The following is a 26,783-nucleotide window of genomic DNA, read 5'->3' on the forward strand; positions in this document are numbered from 1 at the left end:
AAAATAAAATAAAATTTAAAAAAAGAAAATAAAAATTAACACCAAAAATCACCCACAATATAGACACCCATAGATAATATACCTATACAATACAGTAATCTATGCATCAGTAAGAACATGGGGGAGGAGGAGAAGACAGAGATAGGTAGGGGAGGGAAAAGAGAGGAGAGGAAGAGGAAAAAAAGCTCAGACTGTATGAATACTAACTCCCATTCAGTGACTTTCAAAAGGATTCTCCAGTTACCTGGATCAGCACCATCAGGGCCATCTAAGAACTTGCTGGAAATATAAATTATCAGGAGCCACCCAAGACCTGAGAAATTAGTACCTTAAGGTGATGTCCAGATAATTCTCAAGGAGGCTCAAACCTGAAAAACAGTGCTTCAGTGGTAGATAGGCCAGCAGACAGAAAGTTCCTTTCTACCCACAATTTTCATCTTTCCTAATCTCTGTATAGATGGATATATTCAAAACAAAAATTTTAACAGATGATTCCTTTCAGAGCACCTATTTCATGGAACCACAGAGAAAATCGCCCTTTTGGTATCTTGTGACCTATTCTCACATCTTGGCCCCTGAAAAATTGATTTCTGCTTGTATTATTTTCTTTTAAGCTCGTAGATGTGCAGATGAGAGATTAAGTCTCTTTTCTGTGTTTCAATAAAATAAATACCATCAACTGAAAAAGTGGTTTTTTTAAAGTTTGGAGCAGAGGAAGTGAAGAGACTGAAAAATGCACAGGTAGCATTATGGACCATGATCACGAATATTTACCATAAAACAGCTTCATGTGGCTGTTTAGGCACAAAGGTAGAATGATGGTTTTAAACAAGCAGAATACTATAGGTATGGAAAGGAGCTGACTATAGTAACAGATCATGGAATTTAAGCTAGACTAAGAAAAATGAAGACAAAAGTTTAGCAGAATGGAGGACTTGATTATCCCAAAATTACTGGCATTAGGTTTTAGAGTAAATGAGCTAGGAAGAGAAGATCAGTGGGAATCAGAGAATAGGATACTTGAAATCTGAGAGGTGATGTAGTTATCAACAAAAGGTCTAAAATGGAGTGAACAATCATTAGTGATAAAGACTCAGGATGTTATGTGAATGATCCACATGAATGTTAGGATTGTCAACAAATGATTAGTAGGGAAAAGATAATGTAGAGTGCTAAAATCCAAAATGATTTTGTTTGTTTGTTTGTTTTTTCTGGTACCAGGAATCGAACTCACGACCTCGCACTTGCCAGGCAGGTGCTGTGCGCCACTGAGCTAAATCCCCAGCCCCTAAAATCCAAAATGAAAAGGACTACCTGGTTTGACTCCAACAAGACAGAGCAGGTGATAAAACCTATTGACATGAGGAATATGGCAGGCCAGAGACTAAAAACAACAATATGGAACAATAATGACCCCTAAATGCCATCATTTGCACAGGTCGAACACTAATGAGATTAGTTCTGATGACCTCTTTCGGAGGAAAGGGGGGGATTATCAGTTCTAATTATAGCCCAATGTGGTTGGGGTGGCTATCAGCCTGGACTACAGAATCAGACTGCCTGAGATGGACTTCCAATTCTGTTCACTATCTGACATGTCTTGAAATGTGAAATGCAAGTAATACCAGAACTTACTTCATAGGGATGTTCGTATGTTAAGTAAGTTTATACCTGTTCGCTCTGGAACACGTATATATAATAAGCTTTAGTATTAGTTACACTTTGGGGCCTGATCTCTTAAAGAGTTCTGCGGCAGTGGGTTATGATGCATTGAGATAAGCAAGGGTTTGGAAGGGGAGGTCTTACTAAGAACACAGGAAACCGGGTCTCCCTTCAATCCTGCTGCAGACAAAATCAAAGTGGTCTTCAGAGAACCGCCTGCTTCCTCTACAGCACTTTGTACTTCTCATTAGAAGGTGCCTCATATTAGAACCTTATGTTCTCATTTAGTACTTCTGAATTCTCTGTAATGCTAAAATCAATAAATAAGTAGATTGATAACACTGTATTCAAAATCCTTATGGATGAATTTAAAAGAGAATTATACCAGCCAAAAGAATAATTCATGAAATTGTCAGAGTAATTTTTTCCTTATTCTTGTGCTAAACCATTTTAGAACTACAATCACAACAGTCAGTGACAGAATTTAAGTATTTTTAAAGTACTATATATGTGTTCAGGATTACTGTAGGAAACAGATGGCACGCTCAATTTGATTAAATTGAATAGTTTAATCAAAATTCTGTTACAAAGCATAGGTAGACTACAAGAAAATCCAAAAATGAGAGTGCAGTCTTCCAGGATAAGTAACAGTAGGATTTACCACCGCTCACTGGCAGTAAAAGGGCGGGGATGGGAGGTTGTGGGGGGGTGTGTCACTATAACATTAAAGCAAAGAGGGCTGCCTGAGAGAAGCTGGAACAGTAAAGAAGGATGCACCCACTTTGCAGAAATATCATAAGGAAGAAGTCAAGAAAGTAAACACCCTAAATTCTCCCTTTCCTTCCTTTACCTACTGACACTGTTCCCCATCAGCTAAACCCAACCAGAAGCCAAGAGAGTCCATTTGTCTGCACAGACAGGCTAGCTAGCTAATCAGAGAAAGGTAGAAGAGTTAGCAGGGCACAAGTAAAAGCTATCGAGCACACATGCAAATCACAATAAAATATACAAGGCAAGCAATTTAACAAACTCAACTATGAACACCAACACAGGAAGCATTCATAGTAATTCTCAATTACTGTTATATAAAAGATAAAATGTTTCATCAATCTTAAGAAAGAAAATAGATGAAGAGTACATTTGTAAATCAAAGACAAAAAAGAACGGAAACTTGATGAAATCAATACACATCTTTATTCAGACAAGCCCTTATTTTCATAGAACGGTTAAAAAGAATAAATAATGCCATATGGCTCTGCTTACAACTTCTACATATAAAGACACAGGGATAAGGATGGGAAAGAAAAATGCTCTGGAATTAAGAGACTTTTTTCCATAAGCCAATTCATATACATCCAATTAGATGTCAGACTTACTTTTTTGTCCTTTCTCTACCTAGGAGAGATGTAATGTAGGAGTTCTACCTCCTTCTGTACCTAAGATGCAACTGAATAATACTGTTCATAAAGCACAGGAACAAATAACAGGAGTTAAGAATTGAAAATTTCATGACTAGTTAATATCCAGTTTTTGGAAACAGAAAGAAAAACTGAACCGAAATAAATATGAGCAAACAGGAAATACTATTAGAAGGTCTCTAGATAGTTGACATGAACCTATAAAAAATTCTATCACAAACTTTTTTTCTTTGGAGGCGGGAATAATCCTGGGGTTCAGACCCTGAGCCTCAGGCATGCTAGGCAAGCCCTCTACCATGGCATACTTACAGCGATCACCAATGTCAAGAAACAAGGGAGAAAAAGTTCACAATCAGACAAGTATTTCCAATATATACCATGACTGAAGCTAAATTCTAAAAAGTAAGTACATTATTAACATCTCCTACCCTCAACCTGCTCCTACTAGTATGGCTATGCTATTTCTAGACCACCAACTGTAGGTATTTCTCAGTGACAAGAGTATTTAAATAACACATAAGTTGGAAAATATTTGCATAAAAAAGCAAAAAACATTATTCACATGCCTCATTGCAAACGAAACTGACAGTTCTGCTTTTACATACATCTTTGTAAAAACTATATGATTTATTCCATCTTCACATTTGGTTTTATAAAATGTGCTAGAGCAAGTACTGGAACAGATAACTGAGTAACTAAAAACAGGAACATTCAAGCTATATATGTACAGCACTGAAACACTTTGCTGGTCACATATATGGACACATTTATCAGACTATGAGTGATCAAATTCAGTTTATTTTACCTTAGGGTTTTTATTATTAATATTCATGTCTGACTGTTTTGTGGTGCTGGGCTACTCTACCACTAAGCTACATCTTCAGCCCTTTCTATCTATTTATTTTAGGAGAGCCTCACTAAGTTGCCTGGGCTTTGCCTCAACTTTGCAAACCTCCCACCTCATTCTCCCATGTAGATGGGATTGTGAGCTTGTGCCACTGCACCAAACTGCTTTCATTTCTAGTTTAAGCACAATCTACTTTAAGAACGTCATGGTTTTCTTACTAGAATCTGCCCTTTACCATGGCCAGTTAGGCCCAACAGGATCTGACCCCTGACTACCTCTCCAAAGACAATTTGTATCATCACTGCCTCCAACCACACTGTGCTCCACTCAAAATGGGCGACACTTTCCACACCAAACCCCAAGTACAACATGTTCTTTATTTTCATTAGCTTTGCCTCACAATTTTTAAGAGAATTCCATGAGGCCAGAGCCCTTTCTCTAATTCATCACTATTTGTGTGCTCAATACCTAAAGCACAGTGGGCATATGATATCTAATGTCTAGATGAAAGCAACTCCTTTCCTGAAATGTATGTGCCATAACATTACCTTTTTTTTCTTTTGTTCCATCTAAAATATACACACTGACCTAGAACATTTAGCTTTCCAACTTATTCAGGCAGAAATAATAAATTCACTGATCCAAATTCTCCCAGCACATATAAGACAAAGGTCAGCAAATTATACCTGCTGAGCTAACTCTGGCCTAATGCCTGTGTCTGAATATAAGCCTGTTCGTCTATTTATTGTCTATTTTATGTTACAAGATCAGCATTGCAACAAAGATCAATACTGAAACAAAGGCCTATGACCAACAAGTATAGCCCAAATGTTTACTACCTGATGCTTTACAAAGTATGCTAATTCCTGATACAGCTACAATTATGGATTTATTATGATACCATCCTAGCATCCAAGAATAATAATAATAACCTGCTTTAGAAGCCAGTATTATAATGTGCACAGTGACTAACAGACAGAGGGCCATAAAATGAAGGGTATCTTCTGTAGGAGGATAGAAAACCAGGTGTTTGCCATTTTTGGTAGGCTCATCACTGAAAGCAGTGCCCCAACAGACCAACCAATAGCCTGCTAGAACTGAGGATTGCTAGAATTCTACCATTGAGGTCTACTAGAAGTCAAGTAGAAATCCAAGTTTAAAAGAGAGTTTGCCACAACCACAGCAACTCAAAAGTGAGAGGTATATCCCAGAAGGGAGGTAAGAGAATAGGCACCACAAAACTTGCATAGCAACTGTGCCCAAATCTCTGGCTCACACTTGAGCTACAAATATGTTCAATTAAGGACTAAAAAATAGAGTAAGGATTTCAGCTGGCACCTACCATAGGAGGAGGAGAGTTCGCCAAATAAATCAAATACCTTTTTTGAGAAACAAAGTAAAATTATATTAGCCTCATGATTTTTTATTATTTTTATTTTATGTTTTTAAGACAGGATAGTAAAAGCATTAACTACAAAGACAGAAACAGATAATTATATTTCATCACAATAACAAACTTCAGCTTGCCAAAAGACATCAATAAGAAAATAAATAAGCAAGCCACAAGCTGGGAAAAAGTATTCACTAAGGAAGTATCTGACAAAGAAGTATGAGCAAAATTCTGATATATTTATAGAATAGCACTAGTAATAAAAAGGAACACTCAAGAGTTCAAGGCCATCCTGGGCCACCATGGGTTACATAGAAAGTTGAAGGCCAGCCTGTTGGCAAGACACTGTCTCCAAATCACCACCAAAGTAATAAAGAGGAAGAATTACATCCGTTCACATGTTTAACTCTCAAAAGAAGGGTACAAAAAATGTGTATTCTTTACCATGTCATTTTGTTTCATAATGTGAAAGAACAGTGCCTCTAAAAAGGGAAGAAACCTCGTAGGAAAAAATAGCAGGAAATTTACTGGAATGATACCTGTGTGCTAAAACGTTATAGGGGTTTTATGCTGCCAAAATGCAGTAACTATCAAGTCATTCAGGGGCTAAGCATGTAGCTCAGGAGTAGCATGCTTGCCTACCACTGCAAAGCTCTGGATTTGATCCAAAAGACCACAGAAAACAAATCCAAAAGTTCACTTACAATTCTTGCGTTTCACAGCATGTAAATTACATCTCAAAAAACCGAACAAATATTGAATTTAACTAATGATATACTTAAGCTTTCAGAAGTGATATTTAACTAGTGTCCAAAACTTACTTTGAAATATATAATGGGCTGATGAATGAACAATGTAGACAGCTGCTAAAGCAAACACAGTATAATGTTTATTATACTTGCTTAACTTTCAACTTTGTATGCCACAGGATTTTCCATAATAAAATGGGGGGAGGCAGGAGCAGATAGGCAGATTTAGCCATTACCACTGCCAACGACCAGGGTCCTGCCATGGCCATACAGGAGGGCAGGTTCTAGAGAACAAAGCAAGTAGTGTAACCCGGCTCCCTGCTGCACCATCTCACTCACACTACCAAGACACACTGCTCCCTGCGTAAGACCTATACTGCTGTCAGACGGCACAAAACAGGACAAGTTCTCATGTCAGAAATGACTGTTCTTAGCCACGGAACTCTGGGAAACAGTATAGGTCTATATGAGGTCATCCTTGAGAAAATTAACAGTTCATGGTCCAACAGAAGAATGACAAAAAAATATTCAAGTCTCTAACAAGCTTCTGTGGGCATGGTCCTTGGCTCCTCTGACCCAAAACTGATCTCTCCAGACCGGATGGCTTTGATTCCATGAAACAGAACTAAGAAATCATCAGTGTCATCAACTCCTGAAACATCTATCCAGAACCTGTTTCAGGTTTCTTCTCACCAATTCATAAAGTACCCAACACCAGACGGACAAATCCAGATGTCTCCAACGTGAATGATAGCTGCTATACAGGAAATCAAAAAAGTGTATTGGTCTAGAGTAAGAACCCAGCATCAATTTTCAGGAGCATGAGTAGCAGCTGATACCAGAGCAACAGAAAAGACATTCAGGAAGGAGAACAATTCAGATGTACAGCAGACAGCACTGTGCTGCCTGAGTTTGCCTAAAAAAGCGCTGGAAGTAATCTGAGCTGTATGGATATAGACCGAAAGTATGAAATGCACCTGGGTATATATATTCCTGCACACTCTCACTGCTTTAAGTGTAACTGCAAAGTATGTAAGATTAACCATGGAAATGTCTGCTATATTTCAAGGCAGTAAAGACTAAGGGAGAAGAAATTATGAAGGAGATTTTTTAGTTATGCAAAATCTCATAGTAAAGGCTACTAAAAAAAGTTTAAACTGCATGTGATAATTTTAATTCCTGTGGAATAAAATACTTCTGAATTAAAAGTAAAAATTTTAATAGGGTTTAAAGAGAAAATGTAAAGCCTGAATAGCTGTCTCATAAAATAAAGCCTAATTAACCTTTAACCTTCATAAATTACCTCAAGAATGCTGTTACAACTTCACTAAGAAACATCATGTCCCCACATTCTCAAGCATCAATTCCAAAACTGAAACTCTTCCTTACATTTACACCAAAATTGGACTGATACATTTATTATTATATCTTTCTCACCTATACTGCAAGCTTTGTCTGTTTTTACTCATGATTATATACATGGCAGTCAAAGACAGCTCTCAGGGGGCTGGGGATTTAGCTCAGCGGCAAAAGCGCCTGCCTGGCAAGCGCAAGGTCGTGAGTTCGGTTCCCGGTACCGGAGAAAAACCAAAAAAAAAAAAAAAAAAAAACAACAACAAAAGACAGCTCTCAGTACACAAGAGGTAATTAATAAATCTCTGCTTTAAGAATAAAGAATGAGTCAATTATCAATGGTATCGGGGGGAAAGTGTATGTACCTCAGAGATTTATTTTAAAAGCAACTGTTTTGTTTTAAACCTAACATAAAGCTATTCAAATACTAATAAGCAATTATTTTATATCTACATGTAGTCTGTATGTCTGAGGCAATAATAATACTTATACTCTAAGACCCTGTTCTAAAACATAATTCAGAAGGTTAATTTACTTCTAGAAAAGAAAAAACTATATGTCTTTCAAAATAAGATTATTTCTACATTTTCTTTTCTATTAAATTATCTATTGCACTGCTTACTGGTCCACCTTCCATTAACTCTGATAATCAGAAGTTAATCCAATTGCAAAAGTTCCTTTAACTAGAAAATCATAATTTATTACAATATCAAAAAAGAAGACACAGGCAAGAAACCACTAGAGTGGTTTTTTTTTCAAGTAACTTTATGATACGTAAGAAAGTATTATAAGATACTTTAGTTTGTATCTTGAATGTCCCCTAGAGGCTCATGAGCTTGGCCCCCAAGGTGGCACCACTGGAAGGCACTGGAACCTCTGGGAGGCAGGATCTGTGGGAAATCTCTACGGTCACCAGGGCACGCCCTTCTCAGGGACTGGGGAAGCCTGGCCCCCCTCTCAGTCTCTTTTGCTTTCTGGCAATGAGACTCCACCATGCACTCCCACCATGATACTGTGGCTCACCCCAAGGCCAAAGTAATGTGGCCAATCCATCACAGACTGCAACCTTCAAAATTGTCAATCAAAAGAATCCTTTTCTCTTTGCAAATTAACGATCTCACATATTTTGTTATACTGACAGAAAGGACTAACATGTAAATATGTGGAAACTTTGGGACATAATAACTTTTTGTTTTAAAACAAAGGTCAAATATTTTTTCAGCAAATACAAAGTGCTTTCTGCAACAATAACATCTGACATACTATGTTGTATAACTTCATATGGGACATATATGCTGCACTAAACACACTGTGGAAGTCTGAAAACAGTAAATATTCAAGTAATTTGTAAACCGTTTCTGTAGCAACTGATGACATATTTTATAAAAAGAACAACCTTGATGTGTATGTATAAATAATAGTATTATCTGCTGGTCACAGCTACAAAACAGACTGACACAGAGGTACAATAGTGACAACTCAAATTCCATTAGTACTGCCATCAGTTTTGTGATTTCCCCAAAACAGCAAACAATAAAGTTCTGAATGAAGTGAAATTTTCCCTAAATGTACACGTGGTAAGCCATTACATTAACATCAGGTCTCAATTAATGGCTTCTATGTATCCACGCTCCCTTGCCATCTACCTTGGCAGTCCTTTCCCACTTTGAATCTGGCATGATTTTCTTTGCAATAGGATGTTTACAACAGTAGTGCATGTAAGATAGCATTACATTATATATGATGACTATATACAATGCTTTCTATATATAAATGTCTACAGGAACATTAACATGTGGCATATAAGTTAATTCTGTTCAACACATTACAAGTCATGTTTTCCTACTTTCTGGTTATACTTTCCAACAGTGACAACCACCAAGTATGTTCCAGCACACTAACAATTCCGTAGTAGGGGAGAAAATCCAAGACAGCTGCCAAAGCCAAGACTCTTTGTGATCTTTTAGTTCAGAGACATACATCTTCAAACATGAATCCATTCATACATAAGATGTATGAAGATGTCCTTTTAATCTTACATATATGTGGTTGGGTAGGATCCTTTCCAAACTATTGAAAGATAACAGCAGAAATACAACATCATATTTTGAAATGTAAAATATCCAGCCTTTATCAGTAGCCCAAAATGTTAACCTTATCAACCACTCATAATATGTAGACGTTACTTCCATTCTGATCAAAAGAAATGTGAAGGAAAAAAAAAAAGAAAGATATGAGCTGGGTTCAAGAATGCATGCCTGGGGAAAAAAAAAAAAACAATGCACGCCTATAAACTCAGCTACTCAGGAGGCTGAGGCAGAAAGATCACAAGTTTTACACAAGCCTGGGCAGCTCAGCAAGAACCTATCTCAAAATGAAAAATAAAAAAAGGCTAGGGATATAATTCAGTGGTAGAGGTCCTGCACAAAAAAATAAAAGCAATGAAATTTATGAAATAAACTCCACTCTATACATATTATACATAAGATTTAAATGTTTAAGATAAGCTTATACTAAAACACTTGCACTTAAAGTCTACAAAGTTTTATGAAATGTCCCAATCATTCTGCACTTCATAATACTAATCTTCACCCTTTACACAGCTCCTAAGTGTTGAAAAACACAACAACTGATAATACCATAAAGATTTGGTTTTAAAATGTTCTTGGATATACTATAAGAAGGTATAAGTGTCTTTTCGCTTCCTATCACAAATTTTCCTTTTTCTGTACATACTATTTGCTCCACCCCTGGGTTTTTCCCTGCCAACTTAAATCTGAGCCACCCTCAAAAACAAGTAAAGTTTTCTTTTGCCTCTTCTGTGAGGTCTTCTCATTTCTTTATTTTCTGCCAACAGACCGAGCCTCTCTCCATATTCTAAAACTTATTACTTCCTCATGTCACAATTATTTATTACACACGTCTCTCCAACTGTGCCACTTTGTCAGCTAAGCTTGTGTGACACAACCGTAACTGCATCCATAATACCTAGCACAGTGACTGTCATTAAATGTTCCAAGTGGCCTACAGACCTGCATGTCTTCTTGCAGGATTTAAGATTCATGAGTCCGTTTCAATCATCCAGTCATTTCCTTGTTGTTGTGTTGCAGTGCTTGGGTATCAATCCCAGGGCCTTATACATGCTAAGGAAGCACTCAGCCACTGAGCTACACCCTCAGCCCTCATTCCAATCACAACTAATTTTAAATTTTGCTTCTGCTTTTTGATACAGTGAGTTCTGTAATACCAAGTATTTGTTTTTGTGCACTCTAAATTTGCCTTGATGTTCCAACTGTAAAAATGTTTCTTCAGAAATCCTGCCACATGAGACAACGATGAACCTTGACAACATTATGCTAAGTGAAATAAGTCAGGCAAAAAAATACAAATATCGTATGAGTCCATTTACATGAAGTATATAAAACAAACAGAAGCAGAAAGTACAATGTACACCAGGGGCTGAGAAGGAAATGGGGAATTGCTATTCCTGAACAGTAAATAGCACTAGTGAATTTAGTTATGCAAGACGGTAGGTTAGATATATGCTGAACACTAGGCCTATCTATAGTTAATAACAATTTACTGTACAATGAAAAATTTAATTAGAGGGTAGCTCTCTTATAAGTGTTCTTAGCACAATTAAAAATGTATGCTCGTTGGGGCTGGGGATTTAGCTCAGCGGCAAAAGCACCTGCCTGGCAAGCGCAAGGTCGTGAGTTCAGTTCCCGGTACCGGAGAAAAACAAAAAAAAAAAAAAAACAAAAAACAAAAAAACGTATGCTCCTTCACTCAGTATTTTGGGACCACTCTCCACCTAACCTTATCTATGAACAGTTTAGTATGTCTTTACTTACTTCTCTAATGGACCATTGGCTTCCAGGTCTGTAACTCTTGCTTGGTCTACTGTCATTATATTTTTAATCTAAGAACAGAATAATATTCATCTGACACCATCCTGATTTTCAAAAACTTGCCAACATTTTAAGAAAGTAATTTCAAGTCTGAACTGCTAGACTAATTCCAAACATTCTACAAATAGTTCAAATTGTATTTTAATCAGTAAACATATTATTCTAAGTTTAATACCATTAAAAATCTTGTACTCTTTCACCCAGATTTTTATTTTATTATACTGTACCCAGATCAACCTGGAATCTGATTATTCAAAAGAAGTTATTATTGGCAAAATTTGGAGACTTCAAAGGAAACTCTCTTCTCTAAAACATGTATTTTAAGTATTTCCTAGTTGTAAGTTAATACTTCTTCACTATTTTAGAATCAAAATCACATGCGTATCACAGAGTCAAATAATTTTAAAATATAACTATCAAAGTATTAGGAAAAAAGATGGAGTATAAAATACTTACATACATTTTCTAAGGGTGAAAGAAGACTCAAACAAATATAATTTAACACTTAAACTCCTCTTATGTCTACTAAGGATATCACATATAAGCAACCAAAATTCAAGAACTGAAATATTACTTCTTTTCTAAAAAAATAAGACCTTCTTATGAACTAACAATGACTATTATTAATCAATTGGGCTGAATAGCTCATCTTTACCAAGATTATAAAAACCTGCCATTTCTTTGTTCATTTTTATCAATTGGGGGGTGGTGTTTAACTGGGAAATGATCCCAGTGCCTCTGCACAGAATTAAATCCCTGGAACTTTTAGTTTGAGACAGGATACAGAAAAGTTGCCCAGGCTGAGCTTAAATTTGAGATCCTCCTGCCTGAGCTTCCTACAGTGCTGGGATCACAGGCACACACTATTGTGCCCAGCTAGCTTTCAATAGGTAACCAGTACTAATATCAGAAACTCTTCTTGTGTCCTAAGATTTATCTCCTATAGAATTTAAACTCTTTTATAAAAATAATACTAGTTCATTGCTTTTACTAGTAGCAAAATATAAAGCTAAAAATAAACAAAAGGGATTAGAGGAAGCCCATTAATAGCAAGAGAAAAAAGTTTCCATCCAAATCTTTATTCTTTCTAGTTCCTCATGAAACAAGGCTGTCCCTTGAACTACTAATCTTCTCCCTACTGAGCACCTGCTAAATGGTAAACACCACCTGTATATCCAAAGTTAAAAACTTAGTTAAAAGGAAGGAGAGGACTCAACTATAAGCTGATCGCACAATAGCCTAGAAAAGTTTAACAGATTATCTATCACAGAGCTAACTTTTTTTTGACTTTTAAAACAAAGACTACCAGTAACTTCAATACTAGATGCCCTCTAAAAATGCCTGTAACATTCAGTATCAGTGAATTTTAAATATATGTGTTTCACCTCAGGTTTCAGCTATTTATGTGGTAGACATTAATTCCAAATTCATAATTAAATGAGTACAGGCCAAAATATCAAAATACAGAATACAAAAATGAATTTTAGAGACAAAGAAACTCACCATGTTAAACAACTTATTAAACCTTATTAAAAGGACTGCCAATAAAAAATTGAAAACTGTAAAAACACTTACTTCATTTCCATGTTTTTGCAGGAATTCAATTTCCTGTTGTGTGAATGTTGTCATGGAGATAGACTTCACTCTGTGTGGAGGATTTAACCCTCGTCTAAAAAATAAAATATTTCATAAAATTTACCACTATACATCTTAAAATTACACATCTAGAAATTCAAAACATTTTTAATTAGCACATTTAAACTTGGAACAGTGTTTTCATTCCATAAATCAAAAGTATTTAAAAATTATTTTAAACTCTTAATCATCGTAAGATGCCAAAGTAAGTCTGGTTACATTCATACTAAATAATATACCTGAAGATGAATTCAATCAACTCCTAGTTAGGAAAACAAAGAATCTATATTATATGAACCTCTACAAAATACAAATACTACTTCAGAATATTTCTGATGTAAGAACTGACCACAGCACTATGGTAAATAATTTTTTCTTTTTTTTTGGTAAAGAATTTTAAAAGTAAATATTTTCAGGTTTTCCGAGAGACAATGACATGTTAATACTGGAAGATCTACCACCTTTAAATAAGTTTGGGGCTAACTTAGAAAACTACATGAAAGCTAACAAAACTTGAAGTAATTAACCACAATGAATAAGGCACCACTCTGTCCAGCAACTCAAGATTTATAATAATGTCTTCAATCACCGCAAGAGGCAATTAAGTGCTTAAAAGGAAACACAGAGAAGGGATTTAAGAAAGAGCTGGAGCTTGGCATGGTGGTGCCCGCCTGTAATCGTAGCACTCGGGAGGCTGAGGCAGGAGGATCAGCACAAGTTCAAGACCAGCCTGGGCTACAAAATGAGCTCAAGGCCAGCCTGAACTGTATAGCGAGACCCTGTCTCAAAAAGCCAAAAAAAAGTAAATAAATAAAACAAGAGGTAGATATACAATTTAATGACATTGTAGGTCTTTTACAACCCTGAAGCTTTTACTTATGCTCTTATGACAATTTTATTTTGATGACCTTTCATTATATACACAGAGAAAAATTTGTCCAACTGATTCAAAGTGACCTACTCACAGAAACACTGGTTAAAATAATCCATGCAAACTTCAATGAAATTACTTTGGGGTCATGTCCTCTTATAAAGCCCTCATTTGGAATCTAGTTTCTACAGCAAATTAATATTTTTACAGAACTTGTTATGGTCAAGTCGTAGTCATCCCGGCTAATTAAATACGAGATATAACAATGATATAAAAATAGTAGCTAAACCAAAGGCCTTCCAAAAATCTTCAGAAATATTTTTGAACTAAATGTGGTACATAATCTAGAAATTCATGACATTATTAAGTCAACACTAGCTAAATTCAGGATTAACAAAAGCTCCCAGTCAGGCCTGGTTAGTACTTGGATGGGAGAACAGAAGCTCCCCTAATTTCCTACCCTGTTTCTCCCCCTCTGCCTTCCACTTAAGAGTAATGACAGCAGCATAACTTTCAGGTAAGAGTAAAAAATAAAACAAGTTATACTGTAACTTGTTTATAAATAATACTGCAAATATACTGTAACTTGTTTATAAATAAATAAAACAAGTTATACTGTAACAGTTTCACATTGTAAGTTTGAAAAGATCAACCTGGTTTTGTTGTGACTTTGTTCTGCCATGGTTACATCTTAATAAACTGTTTCCTTCCAAGACTTGAGAGGTAATAAAACATGGAAATAAAGACAACAGAGGTGAAACCAAATAACAACAATTCTATTCTAGTAAAACTCTCAAACTTAACTGTGAAGAAACAACTTCAGGATAAGTAACTTTCAGGTATCTTCACAATTAATTTGCAATCATAAGTTAAGGTTCTATCACTTAAGTTTCTAAAAGTGGAAAATCATTATCTGTTAAAGCATAAAGCTACTTTCCAATATTATAAGAACAAGACTAAATTCCCCACTCTTGGGAAGTTTAACAACTTCTGATATATATTTACACCTACACTGTCCCCAGAAGGAGGAACTGTCGTGTTATTCTCTATGCCTCTATTCCTCCCCTCGCGCTCTGTAACTCTCCTTTTCCCCTAAAACTTTCTCTCTGTTTTACCCACCTCCTTGTAATAGCTCTTTTTTTAAACAGGAAAGGCAAAGAAATAACTTTCATGAAGAACTATCAAACACTAGTTTACAAAGATGTATATTTTGGAGCAAAGAATTAGACCTCCCAAATTGTTTAATAAAAAATTCATAAAGCTGATTCTCATGAATGCAATACAATGTGCAGTGTATCTACTGATAAATTTCTAAGCCCTACATATATCACAGGTTTATTTATGAACAAAGAAAATATTCATAGCACCTAAGTGAACAAAATTTTGAATTTATGAAACAAATACAACCAGAATGTACTCACAGCCAAACTATGAAAGAATTTTTTTCCACATAACAAGAACATTCATTACAGAACATCTTTAAATGAATTTGCTGAGTGTACAGTACTTAAAAAACTGTACTCAATTTATAAAAATGACAGACACAATTTTGCAAGGCCACATTTATTCATAAATTGATCCCAAGGAAATTTTACATGCATTCTTGTTGCTTTCTCTTTTATATTCCATTTATATTTTATAAAATTGCTCTTTTATATTCCATTTATGCAACTAGATTATATTTCCAATTTAAAAATATACAGATTTCCTATGTCAGCATCCAAATACATAAATATCACACACTTATAAGAGTGGTGAAAACTGAAGAATGATTCTACTAATAAGTGGCTTTCAGATGAATGAGTTTTCAGTGAAAACAGTCGCACACACACCGATAGTGTGAATTGACCAATTTCTATCAACCACCTCATTCATGCCATTTGCCCCAATACCACTTCAAGGAAGCTATTCTAAAGAAATATCTAAAATGTTAAATGATTATGTATGAGATAGTCATCAAACATTGTTCATAATAAGGAAATACAGGAAACACCAACATCAAAAGGGAAGTGGTTAATTAAATGACAACAAAACTAAGACTTCATATTTACGCTTATGTTTGAATTTTTAAGATAAAAAACTACATAGTTCTTTTAGAACTACATTAAAAATATCTCTACAAAGAAAACGAACTAGGGGGCTGGGGATTTAGCTCAACAGCACAGCGCCTGCCTGGCAAGCACAAGGTCGTGAGTTCGATTCCTGATACGGGAAGAAAAACAAAAAACAAAAAAGAAAACAAACCCTCCAAATTGTTAAGTCCTTGCCTACGGAAGAGGGGTTTGGATCTTTTTTTTCTATTTCCAATTATCTATTCTCTCTGATGTTTTCCACAATTAATATATATTTCATATATTAATGTATATATACACATTCCAATTGTAAGTTGAAAAAATGGCAAAAAACAATGAAAATACAATTGAATTAGTTGTCAAAAAATTTGGGCTGTGAGTCCTGAATTTACCCGTGTAGACAGCTGTGGCTAAAGAATTAGAGAAGAAATGTAAGAAAGAAAAAATAATCTTTCTACGGCCTTCTTCCAATTTTTCCAAAACCTGGAAGAAATTTCCTTACAAATCCGATGATATCCACCTACTAGCATTTTCATTTCTCCAAACAGAGTTTCTTAACCATGGCACTATGACATTTTGGGCCACATGAACTGTACTGTGGGATGCTACTCTGCACACTATAGGGTCTCAGCAGCACCTTTGGCCTCCACTCACTGACTGTCGAGTGTGCCCCATCAGCCAGTGACTACTTTCCAGACATTGTCTCATCTCCCGTGCCGGGCAAAATCCTCTCAATTAAGAACTACTGCTCTAAATTTAAAAAAAAAAAAAAAAAGAACTGCTGCTCTAAATATGACGCACGTCAGTTCTAAGCAAAAACAAAAAAAAAATTAACAATTTCTTTGTATCTCACATTCTACACTTTTACTTCACTGGCAACAATCTCTTTTTAAAGGATAAAGAAAAATGTTCACAACAAGAATGAACTACAAGATATAAAACAACTGGCTGGCAAAATATTAAATTCATGAGATAGAAGAAAATTCATATTTATGAAGTACCTACATTGGCATTTTGGATACTTAATTTCATCCTACTTCTAACAGTATGAAGAGATTTACTGATATTTGAAAAGGATTTGCTGCTAAAATGAAAAAGATTCTATGTGTTACCAAAAAATTCTGAACTCACTGTTAGAATTTTTAGAAAATAAGGGAAATCCCTAAAGACCAAAATGGAAACTTACATGAAAATTAAAAATTAAATCAGTTAAAATGTAAATTAGGCACATCTACACAGAGAATTTAGAAAATAAAAGACAGAAAACGAACAAGAAAGCAACACAGGCATGTAAAGAGGCACATAAAAAGAAGAGATAAAATCAGAAGAACTAATTTAATAATACATAGAATTAATTCCCTTTCTGAATAGGGGAGCTGAAAGAATAAAGGAGAGTAAAATCTCAAGATAATGGCTGAGATTTTATTTATTTTTTTGTTTGTTTGTTTGTTTGTTTTTTGTTTTTTTCCGGTACCAGGAATGGCTGAGATTTTAAAGATCTAACAAAAAGCATACAAAAGCCATGAATAAATTTCATTTTAAATCATTTTCACAAAATCTCAAACAGAGAGATCTGGAAAGCAATCAGAAAAAGACAGAAGAAACAAAATTTGCCAGGCATGGTGGCGCATACCTATAACCCCAGCACTCAGGAGGCTGAGGCAGGAGGATCACTGTGAGTCTGAGACCAGCCTGGGCTACAAAGTGAGCTCAAGGCCAGCTTGAACTGCATAGCAAGACCCTGCTTCAAAAAGACAAAAAAAAAAAAAAAAAAAAGAAGAAGAAGAAAAAACAAAATTTGACAGATCAGACTTCTCAATAGAAACAATATAATATTCAAGTGCTAAGAGGCAGTAATCATTGTGCCAGAAAAGCTACTTTCAATTATGAGAGCAAAAGAGTGGTATTTTCATATTCTTAGAACAGTTGCTGTTTTAAGTAAACAAATGATTACACTGTCCAATTTGTACAGGGGAAAAAGGGACAAATGCAGTATTTCAATACTCAACACAAAGCAGTTTATTTTTAAGTATTCTGGATTATTACAGAATTAAAATATGGATTAATTATAGGATGTTAGTATAAACAGTACAATTTCAATGGTGACTATAAAAGAATATAACTCATAGCTTCCAAGCCAGTAAAAAAGAAAAATCAAAACAGAAACTCAATTATTAATAAAGTTAAACATATTTTCATTAACCCAACTGTAACTATGAACTGTCCCTCAATGAGGAATGTACAAACAAGCAATGGAATACTACTCAGCAAAAACAAAACGAATTATTGAGACAGAAAACTAACTGTATTTATATTATCCTGAGTGAAATCTATATACAGTTAAAATCAACAGAACTGTTAATTTTAACATATGTAAAAGAATAAAAAACTGAAGACCCGGTTCCATGTTACTATCTAGAGTAATCAGTTTTTACACTAATTTTTTCTTCCTAGCAAACCTTCATTTCTACCTACCAAATCTGATCATTTACATGACTGAAATTGTTAATCCTAAAAACTGAATCCATGTCCCTTTATGGCTAAACCTAATCCAGCTACCACATGAATTTAGTATTTATAAAATGATAGAAGTTGTAATTACTTGATGAAAGTGTTGAGCAAGTAAACCACATTTTTACTGGGCCAATATTGAATAAAATACTCCAAATTCTAAAATAGACATTTTAAGTCTTTAGTTTTGTGCAAAAAAAATTTTTTTGACTCACTAACTGTAGTACTGACATTTTGAAAATATGTTTGCCAGTTGTTTCAAGGCCCAAAGTAACCTACTGGTGCAGTCTACTATCTTTTTGCGGTATCATTAAGTCATACAGTGTCATGGTTGAGGGATACTGCAAGGGGAGAACAATGTAAGACAGGACACATACCTTATGATTATTTATAATAGTCACCCAAAGAATCATATACAAGAGAGTGCAGAAAATCTGTCCACATACTAGAGACCAAAGAAACCAGCCAAGGGCCTGGATCCCAAGGAAACGTCCTCCATGAGTTCAGCTGAAGACCTAGAGCCGGTAACAATGCCTCCCACAAGTCCAACTGGAGGCTTAGAGCCCACGACATCTCATACAGGCCTGTTTCACAGATCTGCGCTGGGAAGGCCCAAAGGTCAGTGGTAGAATATAGAAAATCTGTGCCAGTGGGATGAAGGATCTGTGCTAGCAGCCTCAGGGATCTGCACTGGAGCCAGGAAGCAATGCTCAAAGTAAAAACCAGAGCTCCCCCGAAAAGTACCACAGCCATCCTCAGCAACAGTGAGGTCCTGAGCTCCTCTGATGAACACGAAAGCAGAGTTCCCATCAGGAAAGCCAACACAACAGCTTCTCAAGGAGTCTGAGCAGTGCACTATCTTCCCCTCCAGAGCCAGGAAACGGTACTCAGAGTGAGGACCAGAGCTCCCCGAAAGTGAACCGAAGCCATTCTCAGCGCCAACAAGGTCCCGAGCTCCTTGGAGGATGAAAACAGCCAAGTGCATGAGGAAAGCCGGCATAACAAGGTCCTCCAAGAGAACCAACAGCTCCTTACAGCTTCTACCAGCTCCCAACAGCCTTTCTCAGTTCTCAACAGCCTAACTTCTTCTCAGTTCTGCCTCTTACGCTGCTGGCAACAGTCTCCAGGTGGGCCTCCTACACCCAGCACCAGGCTTACTCAGTTCAGCTGGGGGTTACAAGTCGACCACCAGTTGTGAATTCATCACACACTGAGACCCCCAAGAATTTTAGTCATAATGACCACGACCCAGGTGTGACTTAACCAGATGGCATCCCACATTCCATATGTCCCCCAGTATGCTGCTCTTAACTGTGCCTCAAACAATTTTGCAAATAGCCACTGGTTCAACTCAAATAATAATCTGTGCTAAATCAATAAGAAAGCTTATTTAGTTTTACTAATTGTTTTACTCATGCTGGGAGAAAAGCTGGTTAAAATATTTTAATATGCTATGTAAATTTATGTGGCTGCTGGTACTACTGGCAGAAAATAATAAAGTTAATGCAACATTTAGTTCTAGCCCAGTCCTAGTCACTAAAAATAATATACACAATATTGTAAAAATTAGACGTTTAAAATCTAGGACAGATAGAAGATGCCTTTCGTAGATTATCAAGAGCCTGTAAGGTGTTGATGCCAGATACTATATACACTAAATTGTCCAAATACTAGTCTATCCATATATATAATATAGTGTGTATATATATATATATATATATATATATATATACATATAACATATATATATACTACATATTTTTATGTAAGCATGATGTAAACCACAATTATTTGGGTTTTTTTTTTTTTGGAAAGCTACAAGTGCTATACTATTAGATAGTCGTAATACTATTAAAAGCAATCATCTAAAAAATGACATTCAAATAATAATTTAGCAGGACACAGCACTAAATAATTATTTAGCTCTAATTCCACTACTCAGGAGGCTGTGGCAAGAGGACTGCCACAAGTTCGACTCCAGCTTGGGCTCCAATAGTGAGTTCAAGGCCAGCATAAACTAACAGAGAGACCCTATCTCAAAAAAAAAAAAAATTCTTAAATCTAATTAAGACATTTAGTTAACAGTGGTGGACAAAAGCTGAAAATGCCTCCAGCATATCTCCAACGCCCAAAAAAATGACTGCAGAAGAATAAAAGGTACTAACCTACCACAGACAGTGGGACAGAAATCAAGGAAGACGCTCAAGAGCACACAATAGTTCCCTAATAACAAAACTTGGATGGTGGTATGTTAAGTCACACACAACGGTGTGCACCTGCAGCCGCAGTTAGTAAGAATGCTGAGGTGAGAAGGTAACTTGAACACAAGAGCTCAGGACCAGCCTGGACAACATATTGGGACCCAGTCCCAAAAGCAAAGGTGAATTCGCCAGCAGCAACTAAGTTTATGAGAAGAGTCAAAACAGAAGTTGTCACAGAGTAGGAGAAGCCAAATGGAAACTGAATGCCACCACAGGACCCGTGAAAACATTCAATGAGAGAACTAGATGCAAGTGGGGTGCTTACAAAATACGTAGGGTCCAAAATCAGTAGATTCCAAGTTCCTCAACAACCACAAGCTTATCTCCAACCAGACCCTAAGCAGAGCCTGAAGAAAAGTTTAATCTAGACAGGCTACACAGTGGACTCAAGCAGAGCGGGAGACTGTTGTCAGGCACCAGACTACAAAGCAGGGCACTTTCTGAGTGTACATCCTGAAAGACAGATTCCACGTGCTAGTCATCTTCCTAGCACAGTAAAAGCTGAGCTTATTTTTCATTCCCCTAGAGGATTACAGCAAATAACTCTGCTATAGAGAGTGCATTTCCAAATCAAGCACCAAAAAAAGGGCCTATCGCCCTGAACAAAAAGACACACACCAAAACACTTTAATTCCATATGAGGTACATAAAAGCACGGATACATAAATCCCAAAGGAAAAAGAAAACAATGGCTCACAAAGAATCAGTAACAGGGCAACAGCCAAGTCTTTAGAAGTTCCAAAGGTAAAAACTATTTTCATCTTTATGAATGCAGGTAAACAACTTCTCAAATGAAGGCACAATGAGACCCTTTCAGGCCTTTCACTCCCAAAATTGATCTTCCATTTCACCTTTAATCAGGAGGCTGGATGTGGCAAGTCCAGGACAGTCTAATGCTGAAGGCAGTTCTCAGAATGGAGGCAGAAGCCCCACAATGACAGCATCATAGAGGCTAGAAAACAGCAGTTCCAGGGCTGAGTCACAAAGTTATCCAGAAAGACAACCAAAAAAAATTTTTTTAAACGCACCTTGTATGTCTGATCAGAATGAAAAAAGTGTTACACCTCAACCAGAGATCATTTGTCTAGGGATGCATTAATGATATACAAATGGAAAGCAAAACCTTAGAAAACTAAGCAACTATAAACCTAAGAAGAGGAAAGGTCGTACAGGCAAAGAGGGCAAAAATGCATAAAGACCAGATCCTTGAGCCTGGCATGGCAGCAGGTGGCACACACCTGCAATCCCAACACTGGACAGGCTGAGGCAGGGGGATCCCTGTAAGCTGACAGGCCAGACTGGGCTGCATAGTGAGTTCAAAGCAAAACTGAACTACACAGCAAGATTCTGCTCAAAAAGCCAATTAAGGAAAAAAAGGCCAAATCCTTATCTTCTTCCTCCTATAGTAAAAAGGTCAATAGATTAGAAACAAAAATGCAAAATAAAAAATTTTATTTTGGGGCTGAGGATATAGCTCAGCAGCACAGTGTCTGCCTGGCAAGCGCAAGTTCATCAGTTCGATTCCCAGTATCAAAAAAATGTATTTTTATTTTAGAAACAATAAGGTAAATTCACTTTTTATGGTAATCAGAAATTGACAAATAAGTTAATGCGTTTTGTCATACATTGCTTTTAAAATTAAGTTCATATATTCTTTTAATAAAAATTAACCAGCACTCAGACTGAAGCAAAACAACTGCTGCAAGTTCAAGGCCAACTTGGGATACAGAGATTTCAACACCAGCCTGAACTGCATAGCAAGACTCTGTCTCAAAAAATGAAAGAAAACATTACAATTAAATTAAAAATGAAACAAAGACCTGAAAATAAACCCTTCTTACTCTTCAAAGTAATACATAACTGACATGGGTTATTCTCTTTAACAAATGAAAAAACTCTTATAAAATTTGAGGAAATTTTTCAACTTCCAAAACTATTTCTTCGCCATACACTGGCAATCTTTTTAAAGAAGCTCCAACTGGGTCAGGGATATAGCTCAGCAGCGCAGCACCTGTCTGGCAAGCACCAGGTCATGAGTTTGATTCCCTGTACCAAAACAAAACAAAACAAAAACAAACAGAAAAAAGAAATGGCCCAAGGATAAAGCTCAGAGGCACAGCACCTGCCTGGCAACTGTAAGGTCGTGAGTTCGATTTCCCTGTGTCAAAAAAAAAAAAGAATTAACTACTAAATGCAACTGTTCTGAGTTAGAAACATCAAGATTCACTGCCTAAGAGGAAAGATTTATAGAGAAAAATGAGCACAAGTTTTCAGATTCTCCCACATTATTAATTTTCATACTTCCCCCATCTAAGAGTTTACAGTTCAACAAAAAAATGAACACAAATTCTTAGAACCTAACAATTACAAGGAAAATTCCTCTTCCTTTTCTAAACGTGCTTTTCTGTAACTTCCATGCACAGGTGTTGTATCTTCCCCTAGAGTCATAAACACAAATATTACTCCTTTCAATGACAGACCATAAATTACCCAAAGTCAGTGATCACATGTACAACCACCCATACTCCCAGTCTTTTCTTCCTCAAGCTACTAACAATTCTGTTTCTGGTAAGAGCATGAAAAGATCCTCTCTTGCAGCTTCAAACCTCTTTCTCATCTTGATCACATTCCTTGAAGCATGCTCCAGTCTGTTAATGTGCCTCTTCTTCAAATACGCAACAATAACAGCAAGGTGTAATTACACCCTCCCTCCCTTAAAAAAAAAAAAATATGGTTTCAAGCAAAAAAATTAAAACCATACTCAGAAATCTATGCACAAAATATGTTCTTTTTAAAAATTACCATTCCCGGGGGCTGGGGATTTAGCTCAGCGGCAAAGCGCCTGCCTGGCAAGCGCAAGGTTGTGAGTTCGGTTCCCGGTACCGAAGAAAAATCAAAAAAAATAAAAAATAAAAAATAAAAAAATAAAAATTACCATTCCCTTGGGAGGCTGAGGCAGAAGAATCGTTGCAAGTTCAAGACCGACCTGGGCTACAAAGTGAGCTCAAGGCCAACCTGAACTGCATAGCAAGACCTTGTCTCAAAAAGACCCACCGCCCCCCCACCCCCCACCCACCAAAAAACTTACCATTCAACGGGGGAGGGGGGAGAACAAATAAAAGATAAAAAAAAAATTGGTATGTGTTATATACATATACCAATACCACACAAGGAATATAAACATGTACTGCAAAAAAGGGGGGAAGAGGATGGAGTAATGGGTGGAGGGGAGGGAAGACAGGGAAAGGGGATGAAAAAAGAATTAAGATGTGTCATACATGGACCAAACAGTATGTACTAGTACATGCTAACAAACCAAAATAATAAAAAAGCTATTATCTTTAGTATTTAAAAAACTACCATTCCTAATATTTCAAACAATTCCAATAGGTTTCCTATTCCCCTGTCAGGTTTATGAATTTCATTTTAATCATGTTCAGACATCACTACGACAACAGCTCTCCAGTGTGAGGTTGTAAAGGATGTCAAAGGAGCCTATGAAAGTACTCAAACTTATAAATGATTTACCTTTTTATAAATATTAGACGAAGCCAAGTTGTACTTCCCTAAACAATCACTACTTTGACCATTTGAACTAGAAAATGATTTACTGACTATAGAAAAAACAGAGAGGTAATGACACCTACTCCTGAAGATCTCCACAGAAGGTTCTCACAAATGTGAGCACCACATATGAAAATACACATTTTCGAGATGTGGTTGTTTTCCAAAGAATGCTACTAGAATAAAGTTTTAATTATTTCTATCTATAATTCACTAATATTTAAAACTTTTAAATTTTAAGTTGTACTTTATCTGCTTTGAAATTCAGAGTCAAAGTTTTTACAATCTTATTGTGCCGAAAATCATGGACAAACAAGTAGAAAAACAAGAGACAAATGTATTAAATATGAAAATCACGCCTTCATACCCTGAATGTTTAATGTAGCTTTCTCACTACCAAGGGCGCTTACAGCACCGTATAGAAGAGTTTCTCTTAGCCCATCTGCTAGGTGAATCCATGTTTCTCCTCCCCTCTAAAAAACCAGCCTGTGTCTACTGTACCAAGAACATTCACGGCTAAAAAGCCACGCTCCTGATCCTTCCAACTGAGCTTTATGTGTATCAAGCATTGTTTGGTACAGTACTTGGTAACATAGCTAGTAGAGCACTTGGGAAGTACATGTATTGAATATTATGTAAAACAATGATTCAAGAATTGTTTCTCTGTATATTTAGGGACTTAATTATCAAATCACTAGGAAAAGCTATTATTTAACTGTGAACAAAAATCTCTAAAAAGGCTGCTGGGCGTGGTGGCACACGCCTGTAGCCCTGCAATCCTAGCACTCCGGAAGCTGAGACAGGAAGGATCCCTGAGAGTTCAAGGCCAGTGTGAACTACACAGTGAGATACTGTCTTCAAAATAAATTTTTTAAAGCTGAAAAATCATAAATCTAGGACAATTCAATATTGAATTGCTTTAAAAGTAAGCCCAAAGCTGGGCGTGATGGCACACGCCTGTGGTCCCAGCTATTCAGCTGAGGCATGAGGATGGCTTAAGCCCAGCATCCCCACCCTGTGTAACACACGAGTATGCTGAATTCACAAGGACTGCTCAACAACAGTCGGTAGGTACCATATCCCCACTGCATCCAGAATTCACAACCATAATTTCTGAATAAAATTCAAACATAACACACATTTGGAGCCAAGAAGTTCCTTTAAAACATGCATAACTCAACCGTGACACAAATATGCATAATATACCCATAAGTTATTTATTCTTCCATTAAAATCCACAAAATTAAGAATTCACAACAATTTACAGTAACCCAAAGAAATTATATATTCTTTAATGGTGGAATCAATATTAGTTCTAGGTGCCAACATGAAACTGGATAACATAGCAAATTAAGAATATGTTAATTTTATAACTTAAAGTTGTGGGCAGAGCCAGGTATGGTAATACACACCTGTGATCCCAGCACTTTGGAAGGCTGAGGAAGCAGGATTTAAATTCAACCCCAATTTGGGCAACATAGCAACTTAGTGAGAACCCCATCTCAAAATTTTAAAAAATTTAAATGATTGTTACTAGAATAAAGCCTGCCACAGAGCTAGCATTTATTAAGTAGTAATAATTATTTTAGGTTTCATTTTAACAAATATTTTGATAACCCAGGCACATAAGCTAGTATCTGTCACTTAATTTCTTAAAAAAGTCTTTCATTCAGTTTTAAAAAGTATCAACCAATTCTTTCCCTCATTCTAAATTGAAATTTTACTACATTGTCAAAATACCTTACAAGTGAAAAGGTCCAGGTGGCATAACCCTATAATCTCAGCAATGTGGGTGGCTGAAACAGGAAGATCCATAAATTGAAGGCCAGCCTGGGCAATTTAGCAAGTCCCATAGCAAGATTTTACAGGGGGCTGAAGATGGAGCTCAGGGGTGAGATGTTTCCCTCGTGTGCACAAGGTCCTAGGGTCAATTTCCAGGATCTCCAAAAACAAAAAGTAAAAAAAGAATTAAGAATATTAATCACTACTCACTGTGACCTCATAAAGAAAACCCTGAATACAATAAACATTAACTCCAAGATTATCTGATTGCAAGTCACCCTACAAATAATAAATTCCTCTTTTACCGGTCCAATTTTAAATTAAAAATAAAATTATTGGAGTAAAGATAGACCTTAAGAATCAGAATTACCCACAAAACAGAGAATAGCTGGCGACATTTACCAACTGTGAAATACCCAGTTTAAATGCACAGGTCACATAAAATAGGTGCCATTAAGAACGGCAAACTCTGGCTGCTGGGGTGCTGACGCACACCTGTAATCACAGCACTCGGGAGGCTGAGGCAGGAGAATCACTTCAAGTTCGAGTATAGCCTGGGTTACATGGTGAGTTTAAGGCCAGCCTGGACTACATAGCGGGACCTTGTCTCAAAAGACCAAAAAAAAAAAAAAAACCAGGTGGACTTCCACTTCCAGTCATCAGGGTTCCCTTCTCCTGAAAGTGGTCACCACAGTGGTTGCAATGGGGAAGTCAGACTTTCTTACCCCAAGGCCATCTCCAATAGGATTAAATCCAA

The 26,783-nt window shown here is 36.4% G+C and overlaps 1 protein-coding gene across 1 annotated transcript in view; it reads right to left on the reverse strand.

Moving 5' to 3' along the window:
• Positions 1 to 26,783, reverse strand: part of Agfg1 (ArfGAP with FG repeats 1) — a gene marked incomplete at its 5' end in the record, with an annotated part of 61,370 nt that overhangs the window by 30,196 nt on the left and 4,391 nt on the right. The window contains 1 exon segment of the mRNA XM_013519948.1: positions 12,906 to 12,999. Within this exon segment, the coding sequence (XP_013375402.1) occupies positions 12,906 to 12,999 (94 nt within the window).

This window comes from Chinchilla lanigera, unplaced genomic scaffold, assembly GCF_000276665.1.
Source record: "Chinchilla lanigera isolate Chin_1 unplaced genomic scaffold, ChiLan1.0 scaffold00052, whole genome shotgun sequence".
NCBI lineage: Eukaryota > Metazoa > Chordata > Mammalia > Rodentia > Chinchillidae > Chinchilla > Chinchilla lanigera.